General features: G+C 49.8%; 1 protein-coding gene across 7 annotated transcripts in view; it reads right to left on the bottom strand.

Moving 5' to 3' along the window:
• Positions 1-161: 161 nt before the first annotated feature.
• Positions 162-15316, bottom strand: part of KIFC3 (kinesin family member C3) — a 46111-nt gene continuing 30956 nt past the window's right edge. For 6 of the 7 annotated variants that reach the window (XM_053270527.1, XM_053270526.1, XM_053270525.1 and 3 more), the window contains 12 exons: positions 14501-14648; positions 14214-14344; positions 13879-13990; positions 13275-13456; positions 11988-12092; positions 11190-11320; positions 9824-9947; positions 8618-8747; positions 7539-7768; positions 3193-3327; positions 2958-3054; positions 162-587 (listed from right to left, as the gene is read on the bottom strand). In XM_053270527.1, coding sequence (XP_053126502.1) covers positions 562-587; positions 2958-3054; positions 3193-3327; positions 7539-7768; positions 8618-8747; positions 9824-9947; positions 11190-11320; positions 11988-12092; positions 13275-13456; positions 13879-13990; positions 14214-14344; positions 14501-14648 — 1551 coding nt within the window. In that variant the 3' untranslated portion in view covers positions 162-561. Of the gene's footprint in view, positions 588-2069; positions 2103-2957; positions 3055-3192; positions 3328-7538; positions 7769-8617; positions 8748-9823; positions 9948-11189; positions 11321-11987; positions 12093-13274; positions 13457-13878; positions 13991-14213; positions 14345-14500; positions 14649-15316 lie in introns of all 7 variants that reach the window. The other variant, XM_053270522.1, reaches the window with a different exon arrangement.

Raw genomic sequence — 15316 nt, 5'->3', positions numbered from 1 at the left:
AGCTGTGTAAAATGAGAGGGAATTGCTTGGCAGATGTAACTAAAGGTGAGATGAGAGCAGAGCCGATGAGGTTTTCAGTATTGTCTTTGATGAGATGAAGAGTGTGTGTGCGCGCAGTGCATGTAGAAAAGGCAGCCACAGATGATGTTCTGAAGCCATCATTTTGGGGTGGAGAGTTTTTATTCATTTACAAATCAAAGCAAAGAGTTAAAGGATGGGAGAGCACCCAGAATCTCCAGTCTGTTTAAAAATATACTAAAAGTTGCCCTGGGTCAAATAGGCAGATGTTCTCTCTCCGCAAGTCCAACAGCATCCATGCCCAGCCTCCTCCATTGCCAGCAATGGACAGGTCGTCATCTCTCAGAGTGGGTGTAGCTGGCAGGGACCCTTGACTTCAGGATGATGGATGCCAAAATCCAGCTTTTCTCAGAGGCTGCACTCCCAGGAGGCTCTGAAGTCAGCCACTGTCCACCAGCCTCTGAGGTTGGAGTCTCTTTAGAAGGATTCTTGCTTTCCCAAGCTTTATATTAGAAAAACCCAGTTCCTAAGGCCAGCTGCCTCTCACACAGGGACTGGCCTCAGCTTCCCTAAAAAAACAAAACAAAAGGCAGTGGAGCTTTTACTAATGATGGGGGAACAAGGCACAACCCTCTGGTTTTTTGTCAACAGAACTTCCCATGTGCCAGCAAAGCTAACACCAACTGCCCATGTTATTGCAAGCATAATGGATCATCGACATTTGGACGGCTTGCGTGTTCCACACAAAACCTTCCCTGTGCAGAATGTCATGCTAATGCAGGGTTATTAATGGCTACTAGTCTTTATGGCTATACAGGCCACCTCCAGGCTCAAGGGAGGATGCCTCTGAATACCAGTTGCAGGGGTGCAATGGCAGAAGAGAGGGCATGCCTTCATCTCCTGTTTGTGGGCTTCCCAGAGGCATCTGGTGAACCACTCTGGGAAACAGGATGCTGGGCTAGATGGGCCTCCTTGAGCCTGATCCTAAACCACACAAACATGATGCCATTTAAAAATATAAGCATTCTGAACACAGTTTAGATATTTAAAAACAGCCACAATAAAGAGAATGTATAAATTGTGTTATTTCAGGGGTTCCCAACTTTGGGTCCCCAGATATTGCTGGACTACAACTTTCATCATCCCCAACCTTTACAGATGATTTGAGTTGTAGTCTCACAACATCTGGAGATCCAAGGTTCAGAACCCCTGGTCTATTGGGACTGAAGTCAAATCTGAAGAGTAGCCACAGTGATTGTTGTAACCTTGATCCATCACCAGCAATTCCTGCACAGAAAGTGTTTCAGAATATGGAGAATATGGAGCAGCTTCTGAAAGTGTAAAAGGGTGATGCAGGCAAAAATAAAATAAAGAATAACTCCAGCTACCAAATTTGTGTGCAAGGATCTCATCCTGTGCATGAGCATCTCAAGATTAGGATCTGAAGCCAGATCCCAATCCTCTGCCAGATAAATGCATATTCTACCCCAATGCCACTTTTGTGCTCAAAATACCTGCTGCCAATCAAGATATGCAAATGCATTTATTTTGCACAAAAATGTTTTCAGTTTACAGACTTTATTCTCAACTCAGTTTTGATTTTTTTGTGAGGGTTTTGCAGGCTTTCCTTTTATTTTCCTTGCACAAAAAATGGTGAGCAGGAAGGGCAGCGGTGTGGACAATGGAAGTGCAGGGTTAGATCAGCTAAATTGGAGAGGGCTGTAATCGTCCAGGACACAGAAGCTCCTTCTGGAGAACGCTGGATGCATTGCCTGAAATGCATCTCCATGACAATAAGTGAATGAAACATGCGTTAATCAAGGGAAATAAACATGGAGCCTGAAGATTGGATGCCAATTTCGCCTTGTGCCAACATTCTGCAGGTACAAAATGGCCAAGAGCAGGGGGAGGGGAAGCATCTGCAGGAGAAGTTGCATCCCGAAAGAGAGAAAGCTCCATGCCCTTCTTCCCTCTCAACCTGGCGGAAGCAGAAACCTTCACCCGGTTTATTGGCTTAACCTCCAGTGCACTCTGCACCTGCCCACACTCACCTGGAGGCAGACAGAGTATCTCCTAATTCCAGGCTGAAATCAAAATGGAATAGCTGAGGTTCGCTTTGTGTGTCCCCTTCCCACACCCTTAGTTAAAATAAACAGCTGGCTAGGCTGGGGGGGCCGAGCGCCATTAGCGAAAGGGAAAACAAGAAGAAGAGTTTCTGGGAACAGCTGTCACCATCATGGTCTGCTTCTGAATGTCTCCTAAGTGTTCAGCCGGCCACTAGGAGTCAAAATACAACCTGAGCAATCCTTGTCCTTTATCTCCCAGCAGGGAGCTCATGTGATCTAATGGCTTGTGAGGGGCCTGGACCGAAATGATCTGGGTTCAAGACAAACTGGCTTGTCACAGTTTCTAACCCTAAAATGAGAATGACTGCTGATCTCAGAGGGATGTTTACAGATGAATGACAAGGAGCTCTAGCCCAAGGCTGAGAATCCATGCTCTACTCCCTCTGCAATTATTTGCAACTCTCCCAAAAGTGGAGAGGGCCCAATTTGCATTGGCAAGGGCACAGAGGACAGATTCTCTATAGAGAATCTTTAATGAGGTGCTTCTTTGCCGAGTTAGCAGAGGTACACATTCCTGCACACCCAATGATATCCTTAAGACCCCTAGTGGACTCAGGAAGGAACACGCCGTGACAGAATCTGGGCATTTTATCTCGACTCCGAAATGGGTCTGAAAGGAAGAGACGCACTCCCAAATCCAGCAACAGAACCACCCACTGTCAAGTCCAGCCCCACCCTAGTTAGGAGCAGAAGGGGCAGACATGACGATGTCTCAGACTGAAACAAAGCAACTTTGGAAGAAGCACTAATGGCCTTAGGAGCTGCAGGTCTCACTCGAGAGAGAAGAGGTCTAGGGCTCTTTGCAATTCTTACCCGACGTCTGGAGCCTTGCCCGGAGTGAACTTGATCGCCCCGTCCGAGGAGAGGACTGTGACCGAATGCAGGGCTGTACAGTGACCGATGGGTCTGCCTACAGAAAGAATATGCACAAGAGAGTGGGACTGGGGGCAGCTGCTATGGACAGGAGGCAGAGCCAGAAGGCGACCAGAGTGGAACCGCCACATTAAAGAGGAGCATAAAACCAGAGCGGGAGGAGGGGCGCAATTACCTCTAAGTGTTCCTGGCTGGTCCAGGAGCCTAATTCAGCCTTCCGAGAGCAGGTGGCCAGTTCTATGGAGCGAACCCGCTCGGCAAACTTGAGGGAGCAGAGCGTCTCGCTTGTGTTCTTCTCCACAGGAGAGACCTGGGATCAGGCGGAAGACAGCAACCTCCATTACTGGGAATTCCGGAAGCAGTTCCCTTCCCATTCCACTCCCTGATGGAGCTCTCCAAGAAGAAGAGAAGCAGATCTGACAGGAAGGCTTGATGGGCCTTTAGTGAGGACAGAATTCGCTCTTTCTTTTTGGAAATGGGAAGTATTGTATGTATACAACACACACACAATATTAACTGAGCAAAGAGGCATATTTAAAAAGTGGTGATTCTCTTTATGTAGCAGGGGGAGAGCAACTGGCCCTATCCATCCCCGGCACAGCATCCCTCCAGTGGCTGTTGCTGGTGTCTTATCTTACATTTCTTTTTCCCTTTTCTTTTCAGATTGTGAGCCCTTTGGGGACAGGGAGCCATTTTATTTATTTATTTATATCTGTGTAAATCGCTTTGGAAACTTTAGTTGAAAAGTGGTATTATAAATATTTGTGGTGTGGTGTGGTATTGTATACAGCCGGGTATAAAGTGACAGAAAGGTGATTCCATGGCTGTGTATTTTGGCTACGATCTCAGCACTGGAGGCCAAGTTCCATAATAAGGGAGCATGGCCAAAATAGGACAACAATGAATGTTTAAATATAGTGCTTTTCAACAAAAGTTCTCAAAGCGGTTTACACAGAACCATACAGGTGAAACTCCAAAAATTAGAATATCGTGCAAAAGTTCATTAATTTCAGTAATGCAAATTAAAAGGTGAAACTGATATATGAGATAGACGCATTACATGCAAAGCGAGATAAGTCAAGCCTTAATTTGTTATAATTGTAATGATCATGGCGTACAGCTCATGAGAACCCCAAATCCACAATCCCAGAAAATTAGAATATTATATGAGACCAATAAAACAAGGATTGTAAATAGAACAATATCAGACCTCTAAAAAGTATAAGCATGCATATGTATTCAGTACTTGGTTTGGGCCCCTTTTGCAGCAATTACTGCCTCAATGCGGCGTGGCATGGATGCTATCAGCCTGTGGCACTGCTGAGGTGTTATGGAAGACCAGGATGCTTCAATAGCGGCCTTCAGCTCTTCTGCATTGTTTGGTCTCATGTCTCTCATCCTTCTCTTGGCAATGCCCCATAGATTCTCTGTGGGGTTCAGGTCAGGCAAGTTTGCTGGCCAATCAAGCACAGTAATCCCATGGTCACTGAACCAGGTTTTGGTACTTTTGGCAGTGTGGGCAGGTGCCAAGTCCTGCTGGAAAATGAAGTCAGCATCCCTATACAGCTCATCTGCGGAAGGAAGCATGAAGTGCTCCAAAATCTCCTGATAGACGGCTGCGTTGACCCTGGACTTAATGAAGCACAGTGGACCAACACCAGCAGATGACATGGCTCCCCAAATCAACACAGACTGTGGAAACTTCACACTGGACTTCAAGCATCTTGCATTGTGTGCCTCTCCATTCTTCCTCCAGACTCTGGGTCCTTGGTTTCCAAATGAGATGCAAAAGTTGCTCTCATCAGAAAAGAGGACTTTGGACCACTGAGCAACAGACCAGTTCTTTTTTTCTTGAGCCCAGGTAAGACGCTTCTGACGTTGTTTGTTGTTCAGGAGCGGCTTGACAAGAGGAATACGACATTTGAAGCTCATGTCCAGGATCTGTCTGTGTGTGGTGGCTCTTGATGCACTAACTCCAGCCTCAGTCTACTCCTTGTGAAAGTCCCCAACACTTTTGAATGGCCTTTTCCTGACAATCCTCTCCAGGCTGCGGTCATCCCTGCTGCTTGTGCACCTTTTTCTTCCACACTTTTCCCTTCCACATAACTTTCTATTGATGTGCTTTGATACAGCACTTTGGGAACATCCAACTTCTTTTGCAATTACCTTTTGAGGCTTTCCCTCCTTATGGAGGCTGTCAATGATGGTTTTCTGCACAACTGTCAAGTCAGCAGTCTTTCCCATGATTGTGATTCCTAATGAACCAGACTGAGAGACCATTTAAAGGCTCAGGAACCCTTTGCAGGTGTTATGGATTGATTAGCTGATTGGAGTGGGACACCTGGAGCCTAGACTGTTGAACCTTTTCACAATATTCTAATTTTCTGGGATTGTGGATTTGGGGTTCTCATGAGCTGTACGCCATGATCATCACAATTATAACAAATTAAGGCTTGACTTATCTCGCTTTGCATGTAATGTGTCTATCTCATATATCAGTTTCACCTTTTAATTTGCATTACTGAAATTAATGAACTTTTGCACGATATTCTAATTTTTTGAGTTTCACCTGTACATCCTATACCATAAAACCCTTCGTTGTGCGGCCGTGCTGCCCATGTCCCCATGATTAAGGGCCTAATGGCCCCAAAAAATGCCCCCGCGGCCGCCGCCGACCGACAACCCTCCCAGCTGCCCGATTACTCCTTACCCGGTAAGGAGTCCCTGTTCTCAATAGGAGAGAGGAGCTCGCATACAGAGCTCCTCTCTGTGCAAAGCCTCAGCTCGAACTGCCGCTATGGAAGCAAGGACGCAATAGGCGTCCTTTGCAACCAAAACACCAGTTCGAAGAGAGGCTTTGCACAGAGAGGAGCTCTGTATGGCAGATAGACAGACAGACAGAAAAGAAGGAGTGCAGGAGGGAGACAGGACAATAGAGAGAAGAGAAGAAAAAAAGAAGGAATAAGAGAGAAGAGAGAGAAAAGAGCAAAATAAACAAGGAGGGAGAAAGGGAAAATAGGAAAGAAAGAAGTAAAGAACGAAGGAAAAAAATAGAAGAAGTGAGGGAGAAAGACAAAACAAAAACAAAAAACCCGCCAGCCCCAAAGGGCGCGCCCATTATAGAAAGAAAAGAGGAAAAGAGAAAGAAAAAGAAAAAAAATGAGAAAAAGGTGGAAGAAAGGAAGGAAAAGAGGGAGAGGGAGAGAGAGGAAAGGAAAGAGAGGAAGAGGGAGAGAAAGAAAAAAAGGGGGCAAGAGAAAGGGAGAAAGAATAAAGGACAACAACAACAACAACAAAAAGGTACTGGCGCCCGTTATTTTAACGGGCTTAAAAATACTAGTACCTAAATAAGATGGTTCCGTGTCCCAAAGGGCTCACAAGCTAAAAAGAAACACAAGGATGCTATGCTGGGGGGATACGGCCAGTTGCTCCCTTCCTGCAAAACGGAAGAGAACTGCCACTTTCAAAAGGTGCCTCTTTGCTGAGCTAGCAGGGACCCCCCGCTGCTGCCCCCACACTTGAGACTTCTTAAATTCTTCTCTTTTAAACCCATTTGTTGCATCTTTGAATGGGACAATCAAAATCATATTCTTTGATTTGGCAAGATTTAGTATTTTTAATCAAGGAAATTGTAAAGTCTTGCCTATTGGTTATATTCAGATTTGGAAAGATGAGTGTTTTTCATAAAATTCAAGTATTCATCTGGGTTATCATTCTGCAATGGTAACATTTATATTAATAATCAAGACCTAATCTTTAGGAAGCTAGTGTGCACGAGATGTTACGGGATTCTATGCATGTGTGATATTATGTAACATTCAGCTTTTAATAAAGGATTCTACTGTAAACAAAATTATTTTTTATCACTTCCTTTCCCACATCTCCCTGTCAAGCAGAGGCAGAGGAAGACACCATCAAGTGGAAGAAACGCTTCAGACCAAACACTGTTTGCACAAGCCACCCACCCCGAGGACAAAACACACACCCCTCCCCAGCATAACCGTAAGGCAGGAGTTCTCAAACTTGGGTCCCAGTTGGACTACAACTCCCATCAGCCCCTTTGGCCAATGTGGCTGGGGATGATGGGGAGGAGAGCTGGTCTCGTGGGAGCAAGCATGAATTGTCCCCTTTGCTAAGAAGGGTCAGCCCTGGTGTGCATTTGAATGGGAGACTCCATGTGTAAGAAGTGTAAGATACTCCCCTCAGGGGATGGAGCTGCTCTGAGAAGAGCACCTGCCTGCTTGCATGCAGAAGGCTCCAAGTTCCCTCCCTGGCGGCATCTCCAAGACAGGGCTGAGAGAGACTCCTGCCTGCAACCTTGGAGAAGCCGCTGCCAGTCTGGGTAGACAATACTGAGCTGGATGGGCCAATGGTCTGACTCAGTACAAGGCAGCTTCCTCTGTTCCTACAAGTTCTGGGGACCCAAGTTTGAGAAGCCCTGCTTTAAGAGGTCCTCTCTCTTATCCTTCCGTTGGTTCCATGCCCCTTGGGAGCTCCACCTCCCTCACGGCCAGCACCCACCTGGACCATCATGAGGGTCTTGCTATCGCCACTGAGCGAGTCCTGGAGAAGATACGTCAGCTTGGAGTTGCGGAAGGGGACGTGGCTCTGGCGCGAACGCAGGGCATAGATCACGTCTCCCAGAGCCGAGAGCGATTTGTTGATGTACTGCGCCTCCCGGAGCCTGCTCCCCTCCGCCCCAGAGCGCCCCACACGCTCAGAGCCTGCCAGGTCCACCAAATTCAGCTTCCCTAGGAGGAGGAGAGAAGAAGCCACTGACCTACACGGGCTGCAAAGCTAGGATCTGGCTGTTAGTACTGAGGACAGCCTTGGGGAGGAGAGCTGCTCTTGTGGCAGCAAGCATGGATTGCCCACTTTGCTAAGTGGACTACAGTGGGTCTGCCTGGGGAGGCAGGTCCGCCTTGGATGGGAGACGACATGTGAGCACGGAAAGATCTTCCCCTTAGTAGATGGGGCCCAGTTCAGTGGAAGGGCACCTGCTTGCATGCATGCAAAAGGTCCCAGGTTCCCTCCCGGGCAGCATCTCCAGCACAGGGCCAAGAGAGACCCCTGCCTGAAACCCCGAAGAGCCACTGCCAGTCTGGGTAGACAATACTGAGCCAGACAGACCAACGGTCTGACTCAGTATAAGGCAGCTTCCTGTCTTCTATATTCTCAAGGAGGCGATGCATGAACAAGCATCATTCCAAGCTCAAACACCCCAAGATATTTGTCCGAGTGTGGAAACTGGTGACCAACACCACCCAGGGTGTCTCCTTCCAAACCCGAGGAAGACCCCTTGCATGCTCTACGACTCAGGTTCAAAGAAGGGAAAGGACTCCTCACTGCAAGCCAGCCAACATCACCCATGATCCCCAGCGGCCAGTAGTCAAGGATGGTGGGAGTGACAGTAACGTCCAACATCTGCAGGAGGGCCGAAGTTGTCCAGCCCTGCCTTAGAGAGGGAGGAGATTCCCCCTCCTCCAGGAAAGAAGCCAGAGGTGGTGGGGCTTGTGGCTGCTGCATGAAGCAGGAGTCTGGGCTGGATGGGCCCTCGGGTCTGATCCAGCGGGGCTCTCCACCCTGGCTGGGACACCAACCTGTGGTTCTGATTCCGGTGCTGAAATCGACTCCCCTCACTGTGACAATGAGGAGCGCATGAGACCGGGAGCTGTGCTCGTTCAGGTGGGTGTATTCAGTTGCTCGGTTGATGTGTCCAAACTCAAAGACCTGGGAGGAAGGCAGAGCATCAGCTTCATGCCCCAGCCCCCCTTTCCCAATTCAGACCCAATTTGTTCGCCAGCCAGCCGGGCCTCTCACAGAGCCCCCTCTCCGGCCCTACAGAGCCCCCTCTCCGGCCCTCGTTCCAAGCACGCGCCAATGACACTAGTACAACGGGAGGGTGGGGCAGCGGCATGGCCTCTGCATGCAACGTGGCCCAGGCACCAGCAGAGGTCCTCCTCGCCCAGCTTTAACAACAAGCAAGGGACTGGAAAACCCAACCCAGGGGCAAAAAGACACAGGCTGAATCACAAGGTCCGGTTCGAGTCTCACACCAATATCCACAAAGCATCCGAAGCCCCATTCTCATCCAATTACAAGCAAGGATTTAGGGAGATTGGAGTAGCTCAGCCACAGAGCACCTGCTTTACACGCAGAACGTCCCAGGCGTCCTCCCTGGCAGCAGCTCCGGGTAGGGCTGAGAGAGACCCCGAGCCTCTCCAAAATGCTGGAGAGATGCTGCCAGTCAGAGTAGATGCCGACCCCCCAGGCCAGGGGCTCCCAAATGGGTCCCCAGATGTTGTTGGATGACAACTCCCATCATCCACAAAGGCTCCTGTGGCCGGGGATGGAGGGAGGTCTAGTCCAACCATATTGGAGGACCCAGTTTGGGACACACACACCCCCAACCTACGTGGGCCCATCAGGGCTTGGTTCTGTAGAAGGGGGCGAGGCTGCCTGGGCTCACAAGGATGCAGCACACAGTCCTTCTAGCAGCCTGACACACTTTCAAGCCTTCCATGCATTCTTTCATCCGGATATAAAATTAATTGTTTTATTCCACGTTTTTTATTTTAATGTAAACCGCCCTGAGCCACTTTAGGAAGGGTGGTACATGCACTAAACGAATAAATGCATAAATGAATGAATGCATAAATGAGTGAATGCATAAATGAATATCTTTAATGCTCAGTAACAGAAGCCAGCCCATGCAAAAGTCTCTCACTGCAGATGCCTCTCGATAAATGGCGAGTCTTTACTTGCCACCAGTAGTAGAATCCGCCCCCCACGCCTCACTTTCTCACCTTGTTGATGTCTTCCACACAATGCACAGGAAACTCAGTCAGACCCGGCACATAGAGTTGCCCGCTGCCATCTGGGCACAGTTTGATGTCCAGCTTCTCCTGAGGCTCCTTTCCAAGTAAGTCTCTGAAAGAGAAGCAGGGAGGGCAAAAGATCCCCGGCAAAGTCAGCAGGGCGCAGCTCCGAGAAGGGCAGTTTTCCCAACATGCAGGGATGGATATAGGCATGCATTAGGACCAAGAGAGATCCAAGCAACGAATACATCCTTGTGGTTGCCCAATATTATACTGCCGGCACAAAAAGCTGCCTCCTCCTGCCATTGGGATCAGGTATATCAGATCCCTTGCCAAAAGGAGGGATGGAATCTGATTCTTCCCAGGTTACAAACTGTGATAGAGAATCACTCTGCACGTTTGGAGCTTCTGAGATACCACTCAATTGCCCAAAGGGTAGAGAGCAGGGAGGGAATGCTCTGTTGGGCATCTCTGATGGGCAAGGAGGAAAAAGAACAGGGTTCCCCCTGTAACAGGGATGCCCAGATGTTGTTGACGACAACTGCCAGAATCTCCAGCCAAAGGCCATTCCAGCAGGGGATGCTGGTGTATGTAGCCAGTAACATCTGGGAATCCCCATTACAGGGGACACTGGAGAGAAGCAGAGAGCAGAACTCTCATTTCGGACAAGGCATTCTCTAAATCGAAACCAACTCTTACAAGGCACAATGAAGCTGTCAGGTTAAAGGCCCAGGGGTGTTTTCAGGCAGCAAGCTATACCACAAGGTCAAAGTTGCTCCCAAAAACTGATGCAAAAAGTGGATTTTTTAAACCCCAGAGATAAGTTGGGCTATACTCTAACGCGCAGTGAAAAATCCAAATTGTGTGTGAAGTGCTCCCCGAGAGCTTGCAGGGACTTCAGGGTAAATCTGGCCGATATGTGAACGCACAGCTCCCTCCATTCTGGAGGAGGGGCGGATGAAAAGCCCTGTGTGAAAAGCCTCCAGGTAGTGAAGCAGAATTCAGTCCTGAGCACAGGAAAACAGAGTTGCCATTGCGAGGGCATCAACTCTAAGCCAGAACTCAGTTCTGGAACTCCTTTCCACACTAGAGCTCATTGCCAGAATGTCTGGATTTGTCCAACGTTGGACTGCTGTTTGGTTGAAGAGGACAGTGCCTCTGAGCACATGCTAAATACACATTTCTCCAAATGCAGAAAGCTAGGAGCCGGGGCTCTCAGAAGGCCGAGTCCTACCACCCTGTGATAAAAGTTAAGGAGGGGGCCAGGGAAGCCCAGAGCCCCCACTGGTGAAATGCTTTCCTCGGATGCCCTAAATCCCAGAAGCCCAGAGCCTTCCCGGCACCCTCCCACTACCTGAGGGCTTCGTTGTAGATCTCCGCCACACTGACAGTGATCTTGTAGTTCCAGTCGGAAGCTTTCGCTTGCACTTCTGAGAAGAGCAGCTGCAGAGCCCGCTGGTTGATCCCGGGGTTTTCAGGAATTCCCTGCGGAGGAAGAGCAGGGAACGACATCAACCGTGTCCCATGCACGGATACTAGAGAGCAAGGAGGCCAGGAATTCTGGCGTGCAGAGAACAGGCTCCTCTGAGGCAGCCCAGCAGAGACGGAGAAGGGCGCTGCCGACACTGACTGTGGTCCTCGTCCCAATGGTGGGAAACCGTCACAGACAAGCAGCGAATGCAGCTTGGCCAGGCAGGTGCCACGTGGATCTTCCACCCCCATCAGTGGGGAAGGCATCTTTCAGTAGGTGAAACCAAGCCAGCCAGCCAGCCACAATAGGCAGTGTGGACAAGTCAAGCAGCACGACCTCGCTAACATGTCCATGAGTCTCATCACACCCAATTTAAAAAGGGAGTGGCTGCAGCTTCGTGGGAGAGAACCTGCTTTGCACACAGAAAATCACAGGTTCAGTTCCTGGCAGCATTTCCAGGAAGGGCTGGGAAAGACTCTCCTCTGCCTGAAATCCTGCTGCTGCTGCCAGTCACTGCAGACAATCCTGAGCTAGACAGATTCAGTCTAAGGCAGCGGCCTGTGTACTGCCAAAGCGGAGATGCCCCTGAGGAGGACTCGGGCCCAGCAAAGGCAGGCCAGCCCAAGGGCTCTAGGAACAGTATGGGATCAGCAAGTGAAGAGGGAAGAATCGGATGCTCACCTCCATCGTATATGTCTTGCCAGCACCCGTCTGTCCATAAGCAAAAATGCAGACATTGTAGCCATCAATGCAGGATGTGACCAAGGCTTGAACCTCTCGGAAAACCTTTGGAAAACAAAGCTTGCGTAAGGCATCAGCAAAGCCACTCCCTCTGCTGCCCAACAGGCTCCCTAGATGCATATTCATAGGGCAGTCTAAACCAAACAGATCCAAACCCTTTTTTAAATTTATAGGGTGGAGGAGGAGGAGGAGGCCAAGGAGCTGCAGTGGGGACCTGTTCTCTCTGCCTGCTGGTAAAGATTTGCTGATTGTTCAATTTTTATGCCGCCTTTCATAAAACATCCCAAGGCGGTTTACCCCAAGGGGCACATCCCACAAGGCCCTTGAAGCACTGGGCACCAGGAATGCCTAACATCCAGCTGAGAATCTTGACACATTAGATCAGGACCAAAGGCTGGGGAAGATGGGAGTTGTAGTCCAACAACATCTGAGAACCCAAAGTTGGAAAGCCGTGCATCAGATGCTTCCTTCCAGCTATACTCAGCTAACCCGATGGGTGCAAGCAAACAGAATACCATGGTGTGAAGGGCTGAAATTAAGTCCTCCATTCTGTAAAGCTGCAGTTTTGTGTTATGTCTTAAAAGGACTGCCTGGTGGAAAATAGAGTGGTGTTTTTTTTGGTTAGTACATTACAGGAGAAGGTCAAAAGGCTAACCTAGGAAATCAGTCACAGGCTGAAGGTCAAAATGTTAGCCCAGGAAAGGGTAATCCAAGGGAGAAATGAAACAAAGTTCTGGCAGAACAGAAGCCAAGAATGCCCTCCTGCTTAGGTACTTTAGAGGAAGGCAGGGAAGTAGTTTTAGGGTATAAAAGGCAGGGACTGGTTTTGGTTAGAGGAAGAAAGAAGAACCCAGAAGGATCAGAGGTGTTGCAGGAAGGAGAAATGTGTTCATCTCACTCTGATTTTGTATGGGTGTTTAAAAAAAAGTCAGAAAACAAATTTCTAATGGAAATAAAATTGGCTTAATGTTTGGTTTTCCTATTTAAGTAAAGACCCAGCTTTGTTTTGTTCCTCGCCCCACGCTTACTTCTTGCCATCCTCCTCTACCCAGGTTATTGGGGAACGAGAGTCACTGGTGTGCTCTTTGGAAAAAAGGACTTGCACTTGGTGGCTGCAGTTAAGTCCCAAAGGAGGGAGAACAAGAGGCTCGTTTGCCAGCCTCCCCCCACCCACCCCCCATTCACAGGACTGGTTACTGCCAGACGGTGGAACAAAGCTATACTTACATCTTCCTGGGTTGCTTTGGGGGGGAAAACCTTGTCCAGCTCAAACGAAACCAGCTTCCCTTTGTGCATCAAATGCAAGATGGCATCATCCTCCGGGTCAAAAGTCACTGCGTTGGCAGCCTCTGGCCCTTCACCATCTTCTTTAGTTATTGGTCTGACGCGGCCAAATACACGGATGTTTCCTTTAAAGGGAGTTATGGAGCCCTTTCAAATGGAGCACAGCTGGTTTCCTGGCCCCTGACTAGGACAGTGGGAGCCCAACGCTTTTCTCAGCCAGGAGGCTATCCCCAAAGAGCCGTCTTTCCAAATGGGGAGGTTCAAGTCCTTGCTTTCCGTAAGGCAGAATGGGTGCAAATCCACTCCTTGTCTGCCAGAGAGCTAACTAATCACCCCCCCCCCCCACTTTCAGCATCCCATACTAGGATGGAAAGAGGGGTTTATAAAGTAAAGCAGCAAACACTACTACATCCCACAAGCAATGGATGGGGAAATGTCCCATCCCACCCCCCACTTCCCAAACTGCCCAAGCCAAGGAATCGATCCTCTTGGGGCTCAGCTCCAGGCTGTCCCACCACCAAGGAAAGCGCCCGGCGGAGGCACAGACCTTTCAGCCGCACAAGCTCGTTGTGACATTTCTTCCGGAGCTGCAGTTCCCTGCGGTATTTCCTCAGCAGCTCCTGGTTTGTGCCGTTCACCTCTTCAATGGCCTGCCCGATCTGCCAGAGAGGACCAGAGGGGCACCGTCACTCAGAGAGAGGCAGCCTCCTGCCCGCCCACCCGCCCCCATCTGGACCACCCCATCTCATCACCCACACTGAGGTACCCCGTGGCCGAAAGGGCACATAAACAGCAGGAAGGAAAGGGGTGGCCCTGCATGGCTGAAATGGCAGGACTCCGTCCTGAGATGGGCAAGGGTGAAGGTGCTGTCACTGGGCTGACCTCCGTCTTGGCACTCTGAAGGGCTTCTCGAAGCAGAAGAGGGAACTCCCTGACCTGCCTCTTCAGGCAATTGTAATCATTGGTGAGGGTCCGAAGAGCTGGCTGGAGTGTAAGGAGGTTGGTCCGCACCCCTGCAGGGAAGCAGCAAGGCATGCTCAGGAGAGGCTGCCGACCCAGGCACAGACTCCGCCCAGTTCCGTGCCAAGGCAGCGGGAGATGGGACGGTTCAGAGGCCCTGAACCCCCCACCAGGCCCTCCCGAGAGCCGCTTCTCAGGCACTCGCTCACCTGCAAGATTCTCGTGCACAGCTTTCATTTCTACTTGCGCCCGGGCGAAGGCTTCTTCGATCGCTCGGTTCTTGTCCTCCTCCATGCTCTGCATCTCCTCCAGCATCTGCTCGTGAGCCCGTTCCAGCTCAGACTCGTACATCATGACCTAGGAAACGGGCCAAATGTCAGGGTATAGGGGCCAGAGCCCTTTCCCTTTCCTGTCCCTAGCAGAGGCCTGGAGAACTCCTCCTGCCCTGGGTGAGAAGGAACTGGGGACCAGGGAGAGGTTGCAGGTGCCCCATGAGTACACCAGGACAGTCAGTCTCGAGGAAGGAAAGGGAGAACTTGAAAGGTGTACTCAGGTGCATGAACTGCAGCCAAGGAGGGCGCCCAAAGAGAAGCAAACACAGTGATCCGGGAGGTCGTCCTACAGCAAGACTGGAGGCCAAAACAGCACACTCAAGCTGCTTGAATTCAGGCTTTCTTGCAGGCGGCCCAGAAGCGAAAAGAAGGAAGCAGCAACGCAACAACCCAAGAGGCTTCAGCGTCCTGCCAAGCAGTTCCACAGAAGTGCAGGCACTTTCCATGACAGCCCCCACAGCCACGCCCCATGCACCACCACCCCTTGGACAGATGCAAAATGGGGGGGGGCGTGTTCTATTACAAGAAGTCAAGGATCATGTATTGTAGACTCTAGAGAATGCACTAGAATAAATGACAGGGAATGCCCACTGAAATGCACGGGTTCCTTCTAATGGCCACAGGAATGCATGGAGAAGCGGGATAGAAACGTAGCACTGAACAGATGACCGGCTGCGCATGCGCTGGGACACA

This window comes from Hemicordylus capensis, chromosome 9, assembly GCF_027244095.1.
Source record: "Hemicordylus capensis ecotype Gifberg chromosome 9, rHemCap1.1.pri, whole genome shotgun sequence".
Taxonomy (NCBI): Eukaryota; Metazoa; Chordata; class Lepidosauria; order Squamata; family Cordylidae; genus Hemicordylus; species Hemicordylus capensis.
Note: the sequence above shows the minus strand (reverse complement) of the source record. Positions and strands in the feature narration are given on the sequence as shown.